We start from the raw sequence: 24,793 nt of genomic DNA, 5'->3' as shown, positions 1-24,793 counted from the left end.
TGTCAGGGCGTCTCTTCAGCTCACTCACAGGGACCTGTTCCCTGGGCTACTTTGGAGTCTTTCCCGGCTCTGGCCCCAAGCTGGTTCCCCTGAAGCACCTGGCTTCCTGCAGGCCCTGGGGTTCCACACTCAGGAACACGTCAGTGGGCCAGACCCCTGAGGGGTCCTGCTCTTCCTTCAGATTAGCCCACGTGGCCTCCCCGCCTCTGAGACTGAGCCCCTGGGCTCCAATCCTCCTGCTGCACTCTGTGAGCTCTGCCCAGTGCATCCACCGGAGAAAGATGCCTGTCCAGAGACTTGCCAACTCCTCAGGGCCCAGCACAAGGATGTACAGCAACACCAGGCAACATTTTCAAACAGAGTCGGGTTTATTAGTTGGCTGAAACCAGGCCGGGAAGTCCCCAGGTTAGCGCAGCGAAGCAAAGGCTATGACACCGTCCATCCTGGTCAAGCCAGCACGCCACCCAGCCGTGGACTCCACTTTTGGTCAGTCTCTGATGAGAGCTTGGTGTCTCTCCCAAAGCCAGATCTTCTCCCCCGCCACAGATCCCTGCTGAGTTCACATGTTCTGCCCACAAGACGCTCATGGGTAGGTGTCAATTGTTTGGGCGCCCTTTGTCTTTCCAGACCCTCCATTGACATGGTTTGGGCTGAAAGGACCCCTTCACTCCACCCCAGACAGTCACATGACCTAACACCTCATGGCTCCTGCTCTGCCCCAAGAGCAGCCTTTTAACCCTTTTGCACCCACTGGGTAGCAACATAAAGTGCAGAGAGAAATTGAGGCACACACAGGCATAAAAATATTCCAGACAATTCTGACTTTGCCACCCTCTGTGAATGGGGGTTGTTGGAAGGGCCCTTCCCAGGAGGAGGGAACGCTCTGTGAGTGTGGGGGTGCGTGGAAGAGCCCCTTCATGAGGGAGAAAGGGAAGCAGCCCAAGGGGGGATGAGAATCCCCAGCTGTGGATCCTCTGGGATGTCTCAGTACAGGGCACCCTCCTGCTTGCCCCTTGGTACACATCAGTGCCTCAAACTTCCCTGCACTTAGACTGTGGAGTCCTTGCCTCAGCCAAAGGTTGGTACTTGGCACCCCCCCAGCCTGGCGCATAGCAATTGGGCACAATGATGCCCTGCTCTCAAATCAAACAGATAGGCGCTCCAGGGCTCTGATGGCCTATTTCCAGCCAGAGATCAACCCCTGCCCCAGTGTGGGGCTGGATCAAGCCCAAGGCAGCAGGGGGCTGGAGGCCTACAAGGTGTCCCCACCCCCACCCTCCTCATTCTCCAGTTTCACACTGTAAAACAAAATAACCTCCTTCTGGGCATACTCCCAATGGCTTACGTGCTTAGCCAGTCTGGCTGCTCCAGCGGATGCTGCCTGAGTCCTGAAAATCAGGCCCAAGTTGGGAAGCCAGCCAGCCCCACAAGGCACTTGGGAACATCTTGGCCCAAGGCTAGGAAGTGCAGGCAGGTCAGAGCTAGGGGGATTCGAATGGAAATATGCCTGCAGGCCTCTCCCCATCCCCCTCTCCCCCCACATGGACACGCTGGCACATGGACACCAGGGCTGCTGGCTGGTGGGTGCCATGTAGAAGGGCACAGGAGGAGCCCTTTGTCTGTGTCTTCACAGCAGCGACTGCCCTGACAGTGGGACAGGGGAGCCAGTGTCTGGAGACTGCAGTGCGCCAGTGCTCGCTGCTCCCAGACAGCCTGCCTGGCCCCTGGAGGCAGGCAGGCCCCATGAGGTTGCTGGGCTGGAGCATGGAGCTCCCGGCCAGGCTTCATTCTCGTGTTCTGCCATTTATCAAGAGATGCTCTGGCTGAGCCCTTGCAGACTGTGGGAGCACTGCGGGCCCCGGCTTCTCATCCCCCCCCCCCACTCGTTCCCTGCAGGGGCTACCCTCCCCTGAATCACCAGGGAATTTGCTCGACTAAGCTGGCCTTTGGGGCAGAACATGACGGGTACGAGAGACAGAGAGGAAGGATGGCTCCGCTCTGTGCATCAGGGATGCCAGCCCTGCCCTGCCCCAGAGAGGCCTGGATCCCTGGGTGATGGGGCCAAACCAGAACCTCAGGTTCCTGGGTCCCTTTCCTTAGGATCCATGCTGGGCTGGCGTTATTCACCTAACACAGCTGGGGGGGGCGGTGTTCCTCACATCTGTGTGCCATGGACCTTCCCCTGCAAGGTGACAGCTGCTGCGATCTCACAAGAGTTTGTGTTGGTGTCACAGCAGCTGAACTGTATCACACAGGGGAGCTGGGGACGAGTGTAGGGTGACCAAATGTCCCGATTTTATAGGGACAGTCCTGATTTTGGGTCTTTTTCTTATATAGGCTCCTATTACTCCCCCATCCCGTCCTGCTTTTTTACATTCGCTGTCTGGTCACCCTAGGGAATGTGTGTGTGTATGTGTCCCTAAGTGGTGCTGCTCCAGCCCCCTCTGTTAACCCAAAAGCCCAGAGGCATCTAGGTCTAGCTCCTCAATGCAATTCAGGTGCCTCGCTCCTGTTGAAGCCAATGGAAGTGAGCCCTGATCTACACTACTAAGCTGGGTCCTAGTCACTTGCCCTCAGAGCAGTGGGGACGGACTCCCTCCCTCTTAGATCCTCCCTCCCAACTGCTCACCCCTCCCTCCCCCACCTGGCTCCTTGCTGCGGCTTCCCCTCCCTGCAGTCATGAGCCCAGCAGGGCCCCTCCAGGACTAGAATGCACCTGTCCTCAGGAAGGCGACTCCTACAGGTGCTAGGAAACATTGGAGAGACAGGCTGCATCAGAAGTCACCCCGAGACCCTGACTATCATCCCACTGCAAATGCACAGGCCAGCCCCTGCAGACAGGCCTGCTCCTAGGGGCTGAGGGGCGAGCTGGCTCTGTGTGTTGCTGGACTGTCATGGGAGCAGAAGCCAGCTGTAGCTCTGAAACGGAGTGGTTTCCACTCTAAGGCTTTGTCTATACTGGACTTTCGTCAGTAAAACCTTTGTCGTTCGGGGTGTGTGTGAAAAAAACACTCTCCTCCCCCAAACGACACAAATTTTACAGACAAAAAGTGCTTATGTGAACAGCGTTTTATTGGAGGGCGCTTTCTCCTGCCGACAAAGCTATCACCGCTTATTGGGAGTGGGATTTTTTGTCAATGGGAGAGCGCTCTCCTGCCAACAAAGCTACTGCCGCTCATTGGGGTGGGAGTTTTTTGTCAGTGGGAGAATTCTCTCCCGCCAACAAAGAGCAGCTACGCTGTGTGCCTTTTAGCTGCAAAAGCTATGTTGCTAAAAGGTGCGTAGTGTAGACATAGCCTAACGCCCTGAATTTGATGACCCTTCCAAGCTGGCCTGCCCAGGCCCAGCCTGCAGGGGACGGGGAATCAGTCCGGAATTTGGGCCAAGTCAGGTCACCCATTTGGGAGGACGAGAAGAGCTCACTCCCACCCCGAATATCCCCATTATTCTCGTTTTGCCCAGTGCCAGGGTCCCAGTGGTAGGGGACAGAGCTCGGAATGGCCCCAGTGAGCAGGGGACATGGGGACCTGGGGGAAGCTGGTTTGGAATTCAGCAAATGATAAACCTCTGCAAGTGACAGCCAGCCCTGATGTGCCCTCCCAGGTGTGCACTGCACACATGCTGGGTGCCAGCTGTGACAGGGCCTCAGCCCTGCAAGTCTTGGAAGGTGTCTGTGTGAGCGCTCTGGGGCACAGGGAGAGACTTGCAGAAGTGCTCAGCCCCCAGCAGCACCCACTGAGAACAATGTGAGGCGCACATGTGTGTGCACAGGTTGTGCTGTGTGTGCGCATACATGCATGTGTGTTTTTCCTGTGTGTGCTTGTGCACGTGTATGTGTGTGTGCATGAACAGCAAGGCTGGGAGCTTCTCAGTAGGAGCTGGGCTTTTCTGAAACCTAGCCCTGTGGCAAGAGGCTCTCGGAGCTTGGTGCCTGCCATGCTTCCTTCTGAATCCTTGGGCCATGGCCTGTCTGGTCCCATGTGGCGAGTGCTCCAGGCTCCAACCCACATGCTCGTCACAAAAGGCACCATCAGGGCCAGTGCTTCCATTTAGGCGACCTAGGCAGTCGCCTAGGGTGCCAGGATTTGGGGGGGCGGCATTTTGCCACCCTCGGCGGCAATTCGGCGGCGGGGGGTCCTTCCGCGCTCCGGGTCTTTGGCGGCAATTCTGTGGCGGGTCCTTCACTTGCTCCGGGACCTGCCGCTGAAATGTCCCAAAGACCGGAAGTGCAGAAGGACCCCTCCGCCGCAGAATTGCCGCCAACGACCGGGAGCGCGGAAGGACCCCCGCCTAAGGCGCCAAAAACCCTGGCGCTGCTCCTGGGCACCATGTTTACTGCCTGGCTGCAAGGGACCCTCAGAGACAAGGAAGGTTTTTGACAAAGCAGCCACTGCATTTCTGGCTCTGCAGGGAGTCGTGGCCCAAGCACGAACCCGGAGACAAGCTCACTGTGGCAGCCCATCCCTGAATCCTCCAAGAGCCAAATGAGGCCTGAATACTGGTCCGGGGGCATCTCTTCTAGTCAGCCCCCTGGGCCTGTCGGCAGTCACTGGGCAGTGGCCCTGGGCAACTGGTGCTATGCAGCAGCCAGAGCTTGGGCACGTTGGGGCAATGTTCCACTACTGGGATGGCAGCATGGGTACGATGGAGGGGGCAACAAGGCATCGGGAGTGTGTGGGAGGGGTTCAGAAGGAAGCACCTGGGGACCCTTTGGATGCAGGAATAGGGAAGGGAACCCCAGTTGGGATGAGAGAGGGGCTGAATGGGCCTCTCACAAATCTGATCACTCTCCACCACTCCTGGGAGTGGAGAGCTGCAGGGGATTCACAGCAGCAGCCTGCAGCTCCCTGGGACTCCATTATCTGGAACAACATCCCTGGCAGACTCAGGACCTCCCATGCTGGACTCATACCAAGAAAGGGCTGCTGGGCTTGGGTCTGTGACAAATTTCTAGAGACAAGGTCTGGCTGGCAGGGTGTCCAAAGCGGGTGGCAGCTGCTGGAGTGGGGTGCGTCCCACGCAGGGCCCAGGGGCTGGCCGTCTGGGCCCACCAAGTTGGCTAAACCTCCTGCCAGTCCTCGGCCCCGTCCTGTGACGCTGGCATCAGCAGCGAGTTGGGTGGCTTGTCCTGGAGTCCCTGCCGCTGGCTGATGGCACAGAGCAGCTCGGCGTGTTCCCGCTCCAGGGCTGACAGGCGGCGCTCCTACAGGGACAAAGGGCTCATAACCCCAGCCTGCTGTCCTGCTCCCCTAGCCAGACGCCTAAAGCCGGCAGCACGCGCCGCGCTGCATGGAGATCTGACACCAAAGGCAACTAGCACCATCACCCTCCACTCCTGGGCAAGGTGTGGGGCAGCTCTCTTCATTCCCAGGGTCTCCCTCTTCCACGCTCCACCCTAGGAGAGACTGCCCTAAGGGACCCTCCCCTATCCCCTTTAGTGCTGCCTTCTTAGCCACCCTTCCACTCTGCCCCGCAGGAGCTGTGGCTGAACTTACTCCACTCCCATGAGGTCTAGGAGACTCAGGCTTTGGCTACACTTACACTTCAAAGCGCTGCCGCGGTAGCGCTGCCGCGGCAGCGCTTTGAAGCGCTAAGTGTAGTCAAAGCGCCAGCGCTGGGAGAAAGCTCTCCCAGCGCTGTCTGTACTCCACCTCCCTGTGGGGAATAACGTACAGCGCTGGGAGCTGCGCTCCCAGCGCTGGGGCTTTGACCACACTGGCGCTTTGCAGCGCCGCAATTTGCAGCGCTGGAGAGGGTGTGTTTTCACACCCTGCTGCAGCGCTGCAAATTTGTAAGTGTAGCCAAGCCCAAAGACTATCAGGTGGGTCAGAGCAGGGGGCTGGGAGTCAGGACTTCTGGGTTCTATTCCCAATGCTGGTAGGGGAGTGCGGGCTGGTGGGCAGAGCAAGGACTACTTCACCCCACTAATATCGGCCCTCCCGGCTCAATGGCTCTAGGTATTTTCCCACTCTCTCAGCGCTAAGCAGGGATCAGCCATAAGGGTGGAGGACACTGGTCCCTCTTGTTTGACTCACTGTGGGTGTAGGCGGAGCTCAGGTGCTGGGGGTCCTGATCCTTCCACCTAAGGGCCCAGGGGTCCCCAGCTCTGCTAGATGCAGGTGCTGGGGGTCACTCATGGGCAACCTGGGGCCCTGTCTGACTGGGCGGGAGAGGAACGGACATCACACACCCCTGGGGCTAACTCCCCCTGCCTCCCTTCCTCCTCCCCATGCAGTGAAAGCAATGGGGCGGCACAGGCTGGAGGTGAGATCCAGCATGCCCCATAATACACTGTGCAGGGTGACTCCCAGAATCCCCTCGGTTACTCCCTGATAGACCAATTGGGCGGAGCCGCTGGGCTCGTCAGCCCCAGGGGGGCATGGATCTTACCAGACGCTTCGTCCTCTCCTCGCTGGCCTTCAGCTTCTCCTGGTCCTTCCTCCGGCTGCCCTCTGCCGCCGCCACCCTGCAGGAGGGAGGGTGTCAGTGGATCCCACAGCTTGCTCTGCCCGGCTGCAAGAGCCCAGACACTGGACACTTATCTCTGCCCTAGCCCCAGGCACCTCCCAACCTCTGGACACCTCACTGCCCCACCCCTGGGCACCTCACTGCCCCACCTCCAAGCACCTCCCCGCCCCTGGACACCTCACTGCCCCACCCCTGGGCATCTCACTGCTCCACCTCCAGACACCTCCCCATCCCTGAACACCTCACTGCCCCACCCCCAGGCACCTCACTGCCCCACCCCCAGGCACCTCACCGCCCCTGGGCACCTCACTGCCCCACCTCCAGGCACCTCCCCGCCCCTGGACACCTCACTGCCCCACCCCTGGGCATCTCACTGCTCCACCTCCAGACACCTCCCCATCCCTGAACACCTCACTGCCCCACCCCCAGGCACCTCACTGCCCCACCCCCAGGCACCTCACCGCCCCTGGACACCTCACTGCCCCACTCCCAGGCACCACCCCACTCCTGGATACCTCAGTGCCCCACCCCTAGGCACCTCCCTGCCTCTGGACACCTCACTGCCCCACCTCCAGGCACCTCCCCCCCCGAACACCTCACTGCCCCATCCCCAGGCACCTCCCTGCCTCTGGACACCTCACTGCCCCACCTCCAGGCACCTCCCCGCCCCTGAACACCTCACTGCCCCACCCCCAGGCACCTCCCTGCCCTTGGACACCTCACTGCCCCACCCCTGGGCACCTCCCCGTTCCTGGACACCTCACTGCTCCACCCCCAGGCACCTCCCTGCCCCTGGACACCTCACTGCCCCACTCCTGGGCACCTCACCGCCCTTGGACACCTCACTGCCCCACTCCCAGGCACCTCCTCACCCCTGGACACCTCACTGCTCCACCCCCAGGCACCTCACTGCCCCACCTCCAGGCACCTCCCCGCCCCTGGACACCTCACTGCCCTGCCCCCAGGCACCTCCCCATCCCTGGACACCTCACTGCTCCACCCCCAGGCACCTCACTGCCCCACCTCCAGGCACCTCCCCGCCCCTGGACACCTCACTGCCTCGCCCCGAGGCACCTCCCCGCTCCTGGATACCTCACTGCCCCACCCCCAGGCACCTCCGTGCCACTGGACACCTTACTGCCCCACTCCCAGGAACCTCTCCACCCCTGGACACCTCACTGCCCCACCCACAGGCACCTCCCCACCCCTGGACACCCCAGTGCCCCACCCCTGGGCACTTCACTGCCCCGCCTCTAGGCACCTCCCTGCCCCTGTACACCTCAGTGCCTCGCCGCCAGGCACCTCCCCGCCCCTAGGCACCTCCCCGCCCCTGGACACCTCACTGCCCCGCCTCCAGGCACCTCCCCGCCCCTGGACACCTCACTGCCCTGCCTCCAGGCACTTCCCTGCCCCAGACACCTCACTGCCCCACCCCCAGGCACCTCCCTGCCCCTGGACACCTCACTGCCCCACCCCTGGGCACCTCCCTGCCACTGGACACCTCACTGCCCCGCCCCCAGGAACCTCTCCACCCCTGGACATCTCACTGCCCCACCCCCAGGCACCTCCCCACCCTTGGGAACCTCACTGCCCCACCCCTGGGAACTGCTCCACCCCTGGGACCTCCCCACCCCTGGACACCTCAGTGCCCTGCCCCTAGGCACCTCCCTGTCCCTGGACACCTCACTGCCCCACCACCAGGCACCACCCCGCCCCTGGACACCTCATTCCCGTGTCCTCGGACACCTCCCCCTGCCCTGTGCCCAGGCACCTCATCGACCCGCCACCGGGCACCTCATCACCTTAACCCCAGACACCTCATTGCTCTGCCCCTGAAGCACCTCATTGTCCTACCCTCAGGCACCTCATCGCCCTACCCTCGGACACCTCACTACTTCAACCCTGGGCACTTCACTGCCCTGCCTCCTGTTATCTCCCCCTGCCTTGCCCCATGGCACCTCCCCCTGCCCTGCCCCCAACACCTCATCACTCTGTCCCTAAGCACCTCATCACCCCACCCCTAGGCACCTCACTGTCACACACGTGTGAATATACCACTGGCCCCTGGGCATCTCCCCGTGCCCTGCCCATGGGCACCTCACCATCCCACCCCTGGACACCTCAACGTCCCACCCCCCTGGCACCTCACTGTCCTGCCCCTGGGCACCTCCCCCTGTCCTGGCCCTGGGCACCTCACTGCCCCACCTACTGGCACCTCACTTTCTTGCTCCTGGGCACCTCCCCCTGCCATGTCCCTGAGCACCTCAATGCACTGCCTCTGCGCACCTCCCCCTGCTCCTGGAAAACCTCACCCCACCTCACTACGCACTGTTCCTGGGGTACATTCCCATATCCCCTGGGAACCTGCCCCCATTCCATCATGGGGCACCTCCCCCTGCCTCGCTGCACCAAATGGAATCAGATTATGCGAGGGCCCTGACAGCTGCTGAACCTACCGCGAACTGTGCAAGGGTGGGAGGGACCATCCTGGGGGCAGATTGTGCCAGCCTTCCTGCCCCTTCCTAGCCACTGTCAGCAGGGCCAGGACCTGGTGGGAACATGTGGGCCAGCTGCCATGGCCCTCAGCTCGGCCAGATCCACCTGGGCAGCAAGTTCCAGAGTCCCCTGAGAGCCGTCAGTAAGTGCCCAGCCCACCCTGGCTGGCATCTGAATCAGCCAGGACTCAAGCCGGGGAGGGACCTGAGGTGCCCCTGGGGACCCACTAGAAGCACTCTGCTCTCCTTGCGGGCTGGGTGCCCAGCATATGCCTGGGCCATGGAGGGGCACCCATGGCTCTCTGCTGAGCCAGCACCCAACATCACCCAGAGGCTCAGCAGGATCATGGTGCCCTGGCGCTGCCTTTCTCCCTGATGGGCTCACTTACCTGGTGCTGAGGTTTGCCAGGTGCGTTTCCAGCTGCTCCAGCTGCCTCCGGAGTCTCTCCTCCTGCCCCTGGCTTTTGGCCTGCTCCTCCAGCAGTGTCTGGTTCTGGGTGACCAGCATTTCCAGCTGGCTCTCAAAGAGCCTCTGCTTCTCCCTGGACTCTGCCAACTCCTTCCTCAGCTCCTCAATTTGCTTCCCATGCTAGGGGAGCCCAAGACAAGGTCAGCTCATCAAGGGGCGTGCAGCACTCCACGGGCACAGAGAGGGCACCGTTCTGCCACGTGGGCTCCTTACCCAGCTGCAGAAAGGCTGAGAGCCCAGTACAGGCTGGCAGCAGGAGAGGGGCCTAGTGGTTAGAGCACTGGTGGCTGGGAATCAGGATTTGTGGCTGTGTGTGTGAGGAGCTCTAGGATCCTTGCCTGGAGGCCATAGGGTTGGGGAAAGGATGGTGACACATCTGCCGCCCCCTACCAGGCTAACATGGTGAGGTTTGGGGGATGGCACTGTCCTTCCCATTGCAAGCATGGGGGCTAGTTCTGTGGACTGGGGTGGGTAGCAGTGATGCACCAGCACCCTGGCAGAGGCTGGGCATTGAGGTGGGGAGAAGGACCCTGGGATGGTCCCATAGGGCCTGCTCTGGAGCCTGTATTGCCTGGGGTCTCTGGGGGTGCAGAGTGTTACCTTCTCCAGCGGCCGCATGGCATACAGCTCAGTCTGTGCCTTGGCTGCTTCCTCAGCGTGGCGCTGCCAGGGCACCGTGGATTTCCGGGGCAGCGAGGCAGATTGGCGGAGATTGGATCGCCCCTAGAACACACAGCACAGAGCCCTTCAGGTCGTTGCAGGCAGCACGGGCTGGCAGGGGGCCATGGCTCTGCCTGTCAGTGACATGGGGCCAGACACCTCCCGGTTCCTCTCGGGATAGGCTGGAACAACTGGTGATTCCTGCTGGAGCCCATCACCAGACCCTACCTAGTGGCAAGGGAATGGGGACAAGGACAGCTCCAGGCCCAGCCCTGAACTTCCCTGCCCCTCGCTGCACAGAATGGGCTCCGGGCTCCGGTGCCAGCTCTCTGGGGCTGGGGTGGGGCCCTGGCACTGATAGTGCCCCAGGAAGGGCAGCCCTTGTTCTCCGGAGAGCAGGCTGTGGCTGGCCCCTGGGGAGCGGGGCACGAGGGGTGAGTGTGCTCAGCTCCATTCCCTCTGTCCTCAGTCCCCAGCAGGCATCAGGCGGAGCGTGGCCTCTGTGGGAGTGGCTCTGGCAGTGATCGCTTTGCAGCTTGAGCAGCCTGCATGGGTCAGAGAAGGGGCGGGCAGCTAGGTGCCAAGACCCCCTTACCAGGTGGACTTGGACCCCCTTACCAGGTGGGCTTGGCCATCCCCCAGGGTGGGAGCTGCCCAGAGCCCCTTACTGAGTGGGCTCGGACCCCCTTACCGGGTGGGCTCGGCCATCCCGTGGGCGGAAGGTAGAGGGGCGAGGGCTCCCATCGTGACTGTCTTCTCCCTGGGACTCAACCACGTGCTCCATGCTGCTCTGCTTCTGCAGCCTGCGTCCTGCCTTGCTCTGGGCAGGCACACTCTGGGTGCGCTGCACCTTCCTCCTCTCCCAGGCCTGGCGTGGGGAGGCAGGCAGCTGCTGGAGGTGCTGCTCATCCTCCTTCCCCCGGCCCTTCTGGATGTTGGTCATGGAGTGACTCTTGATCAGGGGGCTGTACTTGCTCAGCTCCCTCGGGGGCAGGAATCCTGGCTTCTCACCAGGGCTGAAACACAATGGTTGGGGCTGAGCGTCATTGGAGAGAGCTAGGAGCACTGTGTTGCCCGGGGCCCACAGCCTGGACCAGAACCCAGAACCATCCCATGAACCAGACCCTAGAATCGGAACTATCCCCTGAACCGCAACCTAAAACCAGAAACATCCCCCAAACTGAACTATCCCCTGAACCCCAAAGCGAACCAGAATGGCAATCGTCACCTGAACCAAAACCATCAACCACACCCAAACTGAACTGGAGTCATCACCAGGACCAGAACCAGAACCATTTCCCAAATTGGAACCAGAACCATCAACCAAACCCAATCAGAACCATTCCTTGAACCCAAACCGTCACCCAAGCCCAAACCTCTACTTGAACCAGAACCATCCCCTGAACCAGCCTGAATCAGAACCAAACTGCCAGCTACAGTCACCCCAAATTCAAACCCAGCCTGGCACCAGCCCTTCAAGCAAACCCTTGGACTGGAGCCATCACATGAATCTCCAACCCAACCCATTGTCTGAGTCTCTGCTCCCTGCTGTCCCTCTTCCCCATCCACCTGGCCCAAAGCCACAGCCTAGCCACAGCCTAGCCACAGCCTTGCTTTAGTCCTGAGGCTCCAGACCCAAACTCTCTTCAGGCCCCACACCTGAGCTGCCTCCTAACCCCCCACATAAGCTCAAACCCTCCCCCGGGCCTTATGATGGCCAGGCCCCACTCCCATGAGCCAGAGCACCATCACTTGTCTGAGCCCCACTGGCAGGATCAGCCCAGTCTGGAGCACATCTTGCGGGGAGTGGATTTCCCAAGACTCATTTCCCAACATCATCGCACAGTGCCAAGCAACACCAACGGCCCTGTCCTGCTCCTGCTGCTGTCAATGACAGAACCTCCCCACCCCCCAGGCTCATTGAGCCCTGCACTGCCTGGACCACCGCTCATGGGGAGGGGAAGGGGAAGTACCTGTCCATGCCTGGGCCAAGTTTGATGGAGACAGGCACTGGCGTCCCCTCTTTGATGGCATTGAGGATGGTCGGCAGGGGCTCTAACGGCTCCCTCGTTCGCTGCCGGGAAACACAAAGGGAGAAGATTCACCGCTGTGGGTTTGCCAACAGCGGTGTCTCTCAGTCTTGCGTGAGACAAACCCAGCTTGGCCCTGCCAGATCTGTTGGAGGAGCTCTGACCAGCACAGCCGGGGGCAGCAGTAACAGATGCTTTTCTTCCTGTCTGGCGTATTGTCTACTTCCCAGTGGAGGTCTATTTGCACACTTAACTGGATGATAATCAAGACTGCAAAATCAAGGTGAGAGGAAAGCCCTAGAAGACTCACTCAGCAAGGCTGTTCTGCGTAGGAATAAGGATGAAGGACTGCTCTGATGTATCTAGGGGTACCAAAGACGCCTGGATCCTTCACTGAGGTGGCAGTGTGGTTTGCTTCATGAGAAAAGGTCACAACCTGCCTGGCTGTGAAGTTCTAGTGAGCAATATTTGATTAGCCAGGAGAGTAGCTTGCTAACTAAGTCTGGGTTCTAGAATGTGTTATGAGTTCATTTGCTATGAAGCCATTCGTTTCCAATCCTTCTCCTTGCTATTACTCAAATCGCTGCTTTGTTACGTGAAACTGTTGTGGATTTCACTCTAGCCAGATCTGTGCTGTGTGTTAAACAGAGCACTGATCTCAGTTGGGACTGGTAGGCGGGGGTGGATTGTTTCTTTGGAAGCAGTGAATCTGAATACTGCGGCGTCCAGTGGACCAGGGGCTGGACACTCCAGGGACACATTCAAGGGCCTTGGGGCCTGGGGTATGCCAATTGCTAACCGGCAGAGAGAGCAGGGCCTGCAGAGGCCTAGAGGGCAGGGCTTGTGTTGCCCGTGGCTGATGGAGTCGGGGACCTGAACCTGGCAAGATGCCACCCAACCCTGGTTACCAGTGGAAAGTTTCACAGGGGCAATGCCCAGCTGGGTCGGCTCAGCGCAGCTCCCATCAGCACATCCAAGGGGCGATACCCAACTGGGTCCAGCTCAGCATGGTTCCAACTGGAACAGCCATGCAGAGACAGTTCCCAGCTCAGACCAACACAGCGTGGCCCATGCAGGTCCTATGGTCTCCGCTGATGGAGCTGCTCGAGGATGCTAGCAGGTTCCAGACATACACAGCAACACCGGCCGCTGGCTGTGGAACCCTGCAGTGGATAAGCCCTTTCTACCTTCTGGCCACAAGAGGGCAGATGTGCTCTGTCAATGCACTTCCATCCCATCATGGGTGCCATTTCAGATTTTGGGAGGGGGCATCTTTAACCTGATTCCAGAGGCTACTTGGGCACCTGAAATTTTTTTTTTTTTTTGCAGATAATAACTTAGATACAGTGCTCCTGTCAGATAATAATTTCTAATTCCTATATAAAGAAAGAAAGTTAAATTAAATATTAGACCCACTCAGCTCTAATACTTGTTCTGACATCTTGTGTCGATTCACTTAAGGGACACTGGTTAGGTTTAAAAATTAATGTATAGTCTTACTCTGTTACTAATCCTTGAATGCAACAATTGAAACAATTGTACAAAAAGCTATATGACTTTCTATCACTTTTTTGCAGTTCATCAAGCTTGGAATAGATCATTGAACTTTTGGAAACATCTTATTAGGGTAAGGCCTTGTGAGTTTATATTGCGCCTGCCTGGAGCTGTAGAGGTGTTACCCCACTACAAATGATAGACTAGAAAATGACTTTGAACAGGAGTGAAACTGACACTTTCAAGTCACTTTCATAGTATTGCCAACCCTAAATGTTCAAAAATCAAGAATCAGGCTCACCAAAAATCATAAGATTGGCTTTAAAATAATGAGATTATGTAAAAAGAATAGATTTTGAGTTTTTTTTTAAATTTACATTCTGCTTTTTGAGTCTTTAGGGTGCACTGGGGCCACATTTTGAGGCTTTCTCCACAGCCACAAGGGCTAGAAACTTCATTTTTTTTAAGATTGAAGGCTGAAATCATCACACATCACTTGATTCCAGGATCTGGGGGTTTAAGGAAAACAATAATTATCATGAGACTCATGACAAAATCATGAGAGTTGGCAACACTGCTTTCACTTCTGTTTAAAAGCTAATTACTTTCCAGAAGGCTCCTAAATACTACAGTGCTTGAGTTGCAGTTTTCACGGGAGAATATTTTAAATCAAACACCAAGAAAAGTCAACATTTTAAAGTTGGGGGGAAACTGAGACTTCTGAGGTATATCAGGGCCACTGCAGGTAGGAAAGGAAAATAAACAGATACAGGAGCTCTGGGCAGCTCTTCCTCTTGAAAGAAAGTTGGAGGTCCTTAATAAAGTAAAACTTCTAGTCCTTAATAAAGTAAAACTTCTATTGCCATCAGCACCTCCACTCATAGATATAAACATCACGGTGAACACGTGATAACATGTGGGGTCAATAACTATACACTTCATACTTAAATATCTGAGCCATCTTATCCAGAGTTACACATCTTATATGCATTGGCTCAGGGATTACATTTTCTGACATATTCTGAACAGTGCTGCACACACAGATTGTGCCCAATGAATAATACAAATCATGACAATAATGGTTTACTTTATGGACTCTGTGGATCAATTTCTTTTTCTTAGTTCTGGAATTGGTCTGAATACAGCTGAAACCCTAAGAATTTGATGTATAATCACATCTGATACTCATATGACACTTTCTCATTCCTTCCTTTTCTCAAACTCAGAACAAAAACATGACAAAACAAATGGTTTTCAGTTAAAATCTAAAATTGCACAGCAGGCATTGCTGTACAACCCAGCCTGGGGCAGAACCTGCCACTCATTGGCCATTAAATGATCGCCTCTCATCTGACTCTCATTCTCTTTCTTTCTTCAGCCTTCTTGACCTCTGTGCTGCTTTTGATACTGTCAACCATGACATTATTCCCAATCATCTGGTACCATGTGCTGGAGTCTCAGAGAACTGGCCTTCTTGGTTTTGCTACCATCCATCAAAGGCCTCTTTTTTGCAGCATGCAGCAGAGAAAGACTGGTTCAGCGGATAGGGAGCTAGTCCTAAGAGACATGGGTCCTGCCTTTCCCCCCTCCCCCCGACTTCCTGTATGACCTCAGGTCAGTGCCTTAGGGACAGAGTTTCAAAGGTTTTTAGGCAACCAAAGATGCAGGCACTTTTGAAAATCCCACTAGGTGCCTAAACACATATAAAAACCTGGCTGTTAGTGTCTCTGTGCCCAGGGCCGGCTCCAGACCCCAGCGCGCCAAGCGCGCACTTGGGGCGGCATTTTGCCGGGAGGACGGCAGGCGGCTCCGGCGGACCTTCCGCAGTCATGCCTGTGGGAGGTCCACTGGAGCCGCAGGACCAGCGGACCTCCCGCAGGCATGACTGTGGAGGGTCCGCTGGTCCCGCGGCTTGGGTGGACCTCCCGCAGGCATGCCTGCGGATGCTCCACCGGAGCCATGGGACCAGCGGACCCTCCGCAGGCACGTCTGCAAGAGGTCCCCGGAGCCGCGGGACCAGCGACCGGCAGCGCGCCCCCTGCAGCGTGCCGCCATGATTGGGGCGGCCAAATTCCTAGAGCCACCCCGTCTGTGCCTCAGTGCCCCATCTGTACCATGGGGATAACCGCACTGCTCTACCTCACCAAGGGGCTGTGATGTGACGTGCACAGATACTACAGTGATGGGGCCACATAAGTACCAGAGGTAGAGTGGGAACTTCTCTATACCATTGCTAGCCCTTTCCTGAGTTTTGGACCCTTCTTTTCACTTATGCCCCTTACATCTTCCTCTTTTCTGATTGAAACTTTGGCTCAGAAGGCTCAGAAGGCTTGGCTGTATTCACCCCCACTCCCCTATTTTGGACATCTAACGACTTCCAGATCCTTAATTTAATTACTAGCCTTTTCTTAATCACCCTGCCTCTGTCTGTAAACGAAACACTGACTTTCTGCCCCAGGGACACAAGCTGGTAGAAGCACCTCTCTGCAGAACTCACATTTCACACTAATGCTGAGCAGTTAAGAACTCTGCCTGGGAGCACACCTCCTGTATGAAACTGGAGGGGGGGAGGGAGAAGGGGGGAACGGATAGCCCCCTTCTGCCTACCTAACTGGCTCTTTTGCACTCCACTCCCAGCCCGCAGTACCTGGTCCAGGCCAGTGAATATGTCGCAGAGCAGTGCGTGCAGGGTGGAGAGCTCCAGTGCCAGGTCCACATAGCCATCATAAGCCACCAGGTGGGCACTGCTGTCAGGGTTGGCCACGCTCTGCAGGAACAACTTCATGCGGCTCCAGTTGTGCTCCAGGAATTCGTTCATGAACCCCATGTACGCCTCCTTTTCGCCAAACCTGCAGGAGCCACAATGTCACGTGGGTGTCATGCACACAACACGGGCATGCACACAGTGCGGACGTCATGCACACAGCATGGGTGTCACGCATATGGCACAGGCGTCATGCACACAGTGGTCGTGCACAGGCATCATGCATACGGCATGGATGTCATGCACACGGTGGTGCTGTGTGGGCGTCATGCACACAGCACGGGCATCACACACATGGCATGGTCAGCATGTGCATGGCACGGGTGTCACACACACGGCATGGGTGTCACACACACAGCACGGGGTCATGCACACGGCAGGGCAAGCACATTCCCACACATTCTCTAGGAGCCAGTGTCAGGTGAGTTGGTCCATGCTGAACAGTCTCATACTGAGCAGTGGCTCTTCAGGGGACAGCACGTAGCTGATGAAGGGTTGTGACTAGCATTGCTGGAGACGTGAATGCCTCAGCCTTATGCTGCCCTCTCCTGGTGGGGGAACCACAGATTCAGGTAATCACACTGCTCAAGTGCCCCTGCACATGGGGGCATCACAGCCATGTCTCCCTGCCTTCTGCCCAGTGTCTCTGCCTGGCTGCTGGGTGAATGGTCCACATAAACCATAGGAGAAAGTGAAAAGCTGATTCTGCAAGGGAAACTGAGCCCACCCCACATGCTGCTAAAGTGATGGGCACTGTAGTGCCTGGCTAGCGCTTGGGCTCTCAGGGCTACTGGTAACCATAGCCAAGAAGCTGCTGGTAGCTGAAGGATGGCCCTTTGGTTTGTGCACTAGCCTAGGAGTCAGGAAACCTGCGATCTGGCCCCTCATCTGACACAGACTCATTGTGTGTCCAAGTCACTCTGGGCCTCAGGTGCCCTCAGCCTCATGGGGACAGTAGCCCTGTCCCAGGGCGATGAGGGAGGAGAAGGGTACTGGTGATTGTGAAGTGCTCAGGTACTATGATAATGGGGGGCAAAAGAGTGTGAGGGGAAAGCCTGGGGGTTACACAGCACTGGCCTTTTGAATTGCTCTGGAGCACACATGTATTTCGAGGTGACCTACCTGGGGTTCCTGCACGGCCTTTTCTAGTTGAGGAGGCTGGAAGGGTTTTTCCTGCTTCTTCTAATAATGTGACTTTGGGTCTCTGGCAAATAACCAGATCCTGACACCATGGGCCCCAGGGCCGGAGCCCAGCATCACAACTCCAAGGCTTGAGTGATGGAGATGGGGGCTGGGTGTTGTTCAGGCTCTTAAAGCTCTTTGGGGCTTGGTTACAGCTCTTCAACTTGGGCCAGAGGTCAGAGTGACCTGGATTCAGCTCCTGCCTGCTGGGAACCTCCCAGCCCACATCTCTATCAGGCCGAGCACCAAGCTCAGGGATAGGATCCAGCTGGGACCACCCAACATTTCTGCAGGAAGCCCCCAAAGTTTCTTCATCCCCCAGGGAGATGCAAACCCAGCACCTTTCCACAATTCCTTTCCTTGCCAGAGGCCCTTGAAATGCTAGTAGGAAGGGGAAGACCCGGGCAGACTGAGGTAAGGGGCTCAGACTGACACTGGGCACAGCCTGGCTTGCTTGCCCAGAGCTGGGTCCACACCATAGGGGCCAGAGCTGTGTGCAAGATACAGACAGGATTGTCCCGCAGAGGGGCAGAGCCCTGGGCAGAGCTGAGCCATGATACAGACAGGATTGCCCCACAGAGGGGCAGAGCTGAGCCGTGATACAGACAGGATCACCCCGCAGAGGGGCAGAGCTGAGCCGTGATACAGACAGGATCACCCTGCAGAGGGGCAGGGCCCTGGGCAGAGCTGAGCCGTGATACAGACAGGATCACCCTGCAGAGGGGCAGGGCCCTGGGCAGAACCGAGCTCTGATCCAGATGGGATCACCCCGCAGAGGGGCAGGCCCCTGGGCAGAGCCAAGCCATGATACATACGTAGCAAAATTGGCCAGGTTCTGGATGACTTTTGCCACCAGAGTGAGGGTGCGGGAGGTGGCATCATCTGGGTACTCCTGGGTGAGGCCAAACAGGCTGGGGGACATGATGGCTGGGCACAGGAAGCGCAGGAAGAGCGAGGCCGAGATGAGCCGCTGCCCGATGTCCTCCTTGTTCCGCTCCAGACAATCCCCCTGCCACGCTGCAAAGATCTCGCTGAGCTCCGCTGGGAAGGCGCTGAGGAGACAGGCACAGATGGTGAGGGGGAGGAGGCCAGTGCCAGTTAAACACCAGCATCTCTCAGACAATCCCTGGCAGCCAATGGGACCAGAGGTCCTCATGATGCCTCCCTGAGAAAACAGTCTGGGGAAGAAGGGGTTAACCTCCCCATATCTGCAGGGGCCAGCGCTGCCCCTGCGGTCCCAGAGCTGGGCCTCACCCCAATGTTCTGCTCATGCTCCCATGTCCCTTGTTCCCCCTGAGGTCAGGCCTGGCTGCCCATTACTGTGTTGGCCCAGCTCCCACCCAGATTCGGGGTGATGGGAGCATAGTGGGCGATCCTCCAGACCCCCCTCCAACTCTAGGGCCGTGACTTCCAGCACAGACTGTCCAGTAGTGGCTCTCTCCCCTCAGGGCTGCCCCATGGAACACAGGCTCCCTGCGAATGGGCAGCCCTGACAGAGCTGGTTGGAGTTCCGCTGCCCCTGCAATGGCCTCAGCTGGGGAGAAACAGGCCCCATGGCCATCCACCAGGAGACCCCACAGTGCCCACAGGAGCTGAGGAGGGGGAAATCCTTCCTGTGGCCAGCCCAGCCACTGGAGTCAGGGAAGGAGAGACGTTAGTTCAGCGGGAGGTTTGGGGAACCCCTGGTAGGGCTTGGGACCCTAACAACCCCTTAGTGTCAACTGGCACAGGGTTCCCTGGTCTGTAACAGCAAGGCCTACCAGGCCTGACAAACTCACTGCACCTAACACTTTGCTGTCATAGCAGAGGGATAGCTCAGTGGTTTGAGCATTGGCCTGCTTAAATCCAGGATTGTGAGCTCAATCCTTGAGAGGGCCATTTGGGGAACTGGGGTAAAAATCTGGGGATTGGTCCTGCTTTGAGCAGGGGGTTGGACTAGATGACCTCCTGAGGTCCCTTCCAACCCTGAGATTCTATGATTCTATTTATCTGCAGAGAGTGTTGTGTGGGGTGTCAAATGAAAGCTTATAGCACACTGGTCATAGTAAGCACTGTGAGATCTATGTACAGTTGGCACCTAAGAAGTTATGCGTATCTACTACAATACGTTCTGAACTAGGCAGAACTGACAAACAAGTTTTCTTCCAGACACAGTATGTTTCTTCTCCTACCCCTGATGTAGATGATGCACTGTAAAGCCAACACAACGGGGACCCCATTTACGTGTGAAATTCAACACGAAAAACAGGCTGACAGGGGGTTATGCAACAAACAGGAGTGTGGGAGCACTCCCTGGGACCAGGACTCCAGGAAGGGAACCACATGGGTCAGCCTGGCTTCAGGGGAAAAAACAGTGAGTTTGGGGAAAGCTAAAGAGAAGCAAAAGGACATTTGAGCATCCATTTGCTGAGGAAACCCCTTGAAGGGAGTGGGGAGTCATGAAACCCTGGATCCTGGTTGTGGCTGAAAACTAGCAGCTCTGTCAAAGGCTGTATCCATGGGAGAGAATCTACTCTATTAAACCGGAGAGGCCACCATGCGTGAGTGTGGGCCTGGGATTGCAGTTCATGTTTTGTTTTATCTGTGTACCCAGTTCTGCCTCCAATATTCTTATGACTCATCCAAGTCTTTGAATCTTTGTAAATAAATGTATTCTTCTTTTATCATAAACATACCTCAGTGCTGTGGTATTAGGCAGTGCGAATCCTCAGCTGAACCAAACCAGCTGGTGTGTGCACTGTTCCCTTTGGGGGACAGCGAGCCTAGTAACGCCAGCGAGTGCCCAGTAACAGGGGCTGGATATTACAGGGCTATGCTCTTCAAAGGGAGCTTGGGGATGGGGAGCACCGACTGTTAACCTACAAGCACAGTAGGACTGGCAAAGTCCTGAAAAGAGGGCGTGAGCAGCTGGAAGGCTGGTGGTGCCAGGGAGCTGACTCCCAGCTACCACAAGAAAGACTCCTTCATACTAGAGGCAACAGGGTGGCAAGAAAGCATCACAGGGCTGCTGGGACTTGTCCACGTGGGAGGACACTAAGCCTCTGCTTACCATAGGTGCCAACTTTCTCCGGAGCTGGTGGGTGCCATGCCCCCCTACCCTGGCCCCGCCCCTGACCCCACCCTGACTCCACCCTTTCCCCGCCCCCGCCCCATTCCAACCCCATCCCCAAAGTCCCGGCCCTAACTCTGCCCCCTCCCTGCCCAGTGAATCAGCTGTTTCGTGGCGCAAGGACTGGGAGGGTGGGGAGAGAAGCAGGACGCAGCAGGGCACGCTTGCGGAGGAGGCAGAAGTAAGCTAGAGCTGGGGGGTGGGGCGGGGAGCTACCAGAGGGTGCTGAGCACCCACCAATTTTTTTCTGTGGGTGCTCCAGCCCAGAAGCACCCATGGAGTCAATGTCTATGCTGCTTACCCCTTTCCTTCCCCCCACAGGCAAGCCCAGCCCTGCGTTGCCCCCCAGGAAAGCCTGGCCCTGCTTTCGCCCCTCCCTTCCTGCAAGCCAAGTCCTGTCCCTTCTCCCTCAGGTAAGCCCAGCCCCCTGTCCCCCGAGGGTTCTCCCTCACTCGCAGGAGTTGGTGATTCTCTGGAAGACCTCCTCACACGCCTGCCGCAGATTGTTCTGGTTGTCAGACAGGTCATTGGCTGCACACTTGCTGGGGTCAACTTCACAGCTATCCTCCGACTCATACAACTGGGCAATAGCCTCCCCTGCAACACACATGGAAAAGCACAGACTGACACGGAGCCTGGGCAGGGTCCAGAGATGAGGTGCCAGGGCTGCGGCCAGGCAGGACACAACGGGCATAGTACAATCCGGCTGGCCATTTGGAGACGCCCAAAGAATGTGCCCACTTGTGTGTGAGTATATGAGAGTGTGCATGCACATGTGTGTACATACATGTACAAGTGGGCTCGTGTGTGCATGTGTACAAGTGTGTGCATGTGTACATGTACAAGTATGTGTGTGCACAAGTGCATGTGTATGTTTGTACAAGTGTGTGCACGCATGTATGTGCACATACAAGTGTGCATGTGTGAATGTGTACAAGGGTGTGCATGTATGCACATGTACCTGTGTGTACATGCATGAGTGTGTACGTGTGTTAACAGCTGCATTCTACTGCTGCCCTCTGCTGGGTGAGGTCTGAGCCTGGCTAAGAATAGCATTGGCTGCCCCTGCCCCATCTTGGGCACTGCGTGGCCAGAGTCAGGACTCTCTGATCAGAGCTGAAGGGCCAAAGCTCAGCCTGATGCAAATGCACTTGGCCATAGGGGCTGAGGGAGCAGGATGAGGACGTCGCTGGCAGAAAGGAGAAAGGAAAGTGCTGCAAGGAACAGGCCTTGGAGGCCCATCCCGCTCCAAAGCCAGCATCCTCTCTCTGCACCCCCACCCCCGCAATGTGTATTGCCCCCCTGGGGCATTAGCCTGCCACTACAAACTCACCAGTAAATTGGCCGGCCCATGACACCCCCCCCCACGTGTTAGCCAGCTGGCCTATTACACACCGACACACACACCCTGTGGGCTAGCTGTCAACCCATTTCCCTCCCAGTCCGTTAGCCAAATGATCCATCTCTCTCACTCACTCACTCACACACACAGACACAGACACACACACGTGCGTTAGTTCATCAGCCCATAGGTCACTCACCACCAACTGTTACCCCCCCCCAGTGCGTTTGCTGGCTGGCCCATACCCAGTGTGTCCAACAGGTACTGTCCCCCAACCAGCTTCATGTATTCGTCGATGGCCTTGGTCGCCAGTGTGTTCTCGCGGAAGATCAGTGCCTCTCTGTCGTCGAAGCGGTCCAACTCCGCCACCCCCAGGTCGATGAGAAATGCCTATGGGGCCAGAGGGGGTGGGGTCACTGGGAATCAGACTTTCCAGCCCCGGCCCCCAGCCCTGGGCCCACCTGGCTCCATCCCTGCAACACACACCCAGCTCAGGGGTGCTGCAGCACCGCCATGCTGGGTTTGGCTGTGGGGTGAAGGAGGGGGTGCTGCTAATGGCGGTTTGCCCCTCCAGGCACCGAGGAAAGCAGCTGGGGAAAGACCCTGACTACCCTCGCCCAGGGGCCTGTGAACGACTCACTGCCCAGCACACGCCCCATCACAGTGCCACCCCCAGCCCTCCCCTCCCCCTGCCAGGCAGGACAGCCCTTCCTCTCTGGGCTGAGCCCCCCAATTATACCCCAGGAGGTGATGCTAGGCAGCCCACCACCCACATCCTGGGGCAGAAGGGGGGATTCCCCCCCATAGGCCTGCAGAACAGCTCCCTGCCCCCTGCAGTGGGTCATGCCCTGGCTCCTGCCCCTAGGAGCACAGCAGGGCTCTGTGGCCCACATGGGGGCTGCTGAGCCGGCCCTAACTCAGGCTTTCCTGTACAGTTCAGCTGTCCTGGGGCTGAGAGCGCCCCCTGGTGGCTCGGCCATACCTTAGCTTTGCCTGTGCTCTGCAGCACATGCACCAGGGCACTGGCAAGTTCTTCTTTGTGGCGCACAGCAATAGCAGGCTCCAGCCCGGCACACAGCTCTCGGTAGTGGAAGGTGATGTACTCGGCGAACTCCTTGTAGCTCACAATGGGCAGCACCTGGATCTCCTGGTAGCGTCCGCGCAGCCGCAGAGAAGGTGCCCGACTGGGGGCAGCTCCACACAGAGGGTACCATTTCTCCAAGGGCTGGCGCGAGGCGGCCAGCTCCCCCAGTTGGATGGTCACGGTGCCCAAGGGGCTGGTCTCCCGCCGCCGCCCCTCTTCCTCCCGCAGCACGCTGATGTGCAGCTCCCGCACTGCAGGCAGTGTGGCCAGCTCGAAGAGCTCGCCCCAAAAGAGTGCCCCATCCGCACCCGCTGATTTGGCTGTAGTGCGGGCGTACAGGGCGCCATCCAGGTGCAGCTGGCAGAAGTAGCGCTTCTTGGGGGGCAGGTCTCGGGCCTCATACACCCAGAGACTCAGGGTGTTCTCCACACGCTCGCAGTTGTCCTGGGGGAACGGCACAGCATGAGGGGTGTGGACACGCCACAGCAATGCAGGAGAAGGGAGAGCTCCCCTGCTCACATGGAGGGGGAGCAGCTCATGGGGAGGGAGAAAGCCAGGGTGCTGTGGGGCAGGGCAAGGGTGGGGGGATGCTGAGGGGCCAGGTGATGTGAAGGGCAACTGGCAGAGGGTGAATTCCTTGTGCCCGGTGCAGATGGGAGTGGCTGCACTCCCCCGCCCCAGCTGGTGAGTCGGGGGGGACACAGCCGTTCCCCAGCTGACGTGTCGGGGTGGGGGGGAACGCAGCTACTTCCCAGCTGGAATGTTGAGGGGTGTAGATGGTATTTTGAGGACTGGGGGACATAGCCATTCCCCAGCTGGCATTTCGGGAGGGTGCAGCTGCTCCCCAACTGACATTGCAGGGAGGATAGCCACTCCCCAGCTGGTGTTTTGCGGGGGGCAGCTGCTCCCCAGCTGACATTGCGGGAGGGATAGCCATTCTCCAGCTGGCATTTCAGGAGGACATAGCCATTCCCCAGCTAGTCTTTGGGGGGGCGCAGCTGCCCTCCAGCTGACATGGTGGGGGACAGCTGTTCCACAGCTGGCATTTCGGGGGGGGGCGCAGCTGCTCCCCAGCTGATATTGCAGGGAGAATAGCCATTCCCCAGCTGGAATTTTGGGGGGCATAGCCACTCCTCAGCTGGTGTTTGGGGGGGCACAGCTGCTCCCCAGCTGACATTGCGGGGGGGATAGCCATTCCCCAGCTGGCATTTCGGGGGGATGTAGCCATTCCCCAGCTAATGTTTGGGGGGGCGCAGTTGCTCTCCAGCTGACATGGTGGGGGATACTGCTCCACAGCTGGCATTTTGGGGCCATCTCACCTTGTTGGGCTGCACGGTTCTGCGTAAGTTTTCAATCCACCGGTCCCGCTCAGCCACTGATGTGCAGCCGAAACAGCGGCTCCCCTCAGCGTTGATTATCTGCGGGATGCGGGGGGAGGTTGTCAATGTGGGGAGCACAGCTGCAGTAAAGCAGAGGGGACCTGGTGCGGGGTCATGCTGGGTCAGTGGCCAGCATTGCCATGGAGGGGAGGAGGGGACAAGAATCTGCTTGGGCTTGTTCTGTGTGCCCGGGACAGGGCTGGTGCTCATGGATTGGGGCTGGTGCCTTGGAACTAGGGCCTGTGCTACTCCATGGGTAACCCCCATTCAATCCTTGCCCTTGGTGCCCCAGGGCAACAATGCGCTCTGGCCCTGGA

At 57.8% G+C, this 24,793-nt stretch overlaps 1 protein-coding gene across 3 annotated transcripts in view; it reads right to left on the bottom strand.

Annotated features, from left to right (window-relative positions):
- Positions 1-353: 353 nt before the first annotated feature.
- RASAL3 (RAS protein activator like 3) overlaps positions 354-24,793 on the bottom strand; it is a 73,914-nt gene continuing 49,474 nt past the window's right edge. For all 3 annotated transcript variants that reach the window (XM_044994974.1, XM_044994976.1, XM_044994975.1), the window contains 12 exons: positions 24,417-24,515; positions 22,996-23,541; positions 22,259-22,403; positions 21,124-21,268; positions 18,378-18,614; positions 16,264-16,465; positions 12,066-12,166; positions 10,784-11,108; positions 10,033-10,155; positions 9,353-9,552; positions 6,391-6,466; positions 354-5,203 (listed from right to left, as the gene is read on the bottom strand). In XM_044994974.1, coding sequence (XP_044850909.1) covers positions 5,060-5,203; positions 6,391-6,466; positions 9,353-9,552; positions 10,033-10,155; positions 10,784-11,108; positions 12,066-12,166; positions 16,264-16,465; positions 18,378-18,614; positions 21,124-21,268; positions 22,259-22,403; positions 22,996-23,541; positions 24,417-24,515 — 2,343 coding nt within the window. In that variant the 3' untranslated portion in view covers positions 354-5,059. The remainder of the gene's footprint in view (positions 5,204-6,390; positions 6,467-9,352; positions 9,553-10,032; positions 10,156-10,783; positions 11,109-12,065; positions 12,167-16,263; positions 16,466-18,377; positions 18,615-21,123; positions 21,269-22,258; positions 22,404-22,995; positions 23,542-24,416; positions 24,516-24,793) is intronic.

Source organism: Mauremys mutica, chromosome 20, assembly GCF_020497125.1.
Source record: "Mauremys mutica isolate MM-2020 ecotype Southern chromosome 20, ASM2049712v1, whole genome shotgun sequence".
In the NCBI taxonomy this organism is placed as follows: domain Eukaryota; kingdom Metazoa; phylum Chordata; order Testudines; family Geoemydidae; genus Mauremys; species Mauremys mutica.
Note: the sequence above shows the minus strand (reverse complement) of the source record. Positions and strands in the feature narration are given on the sequence as shown.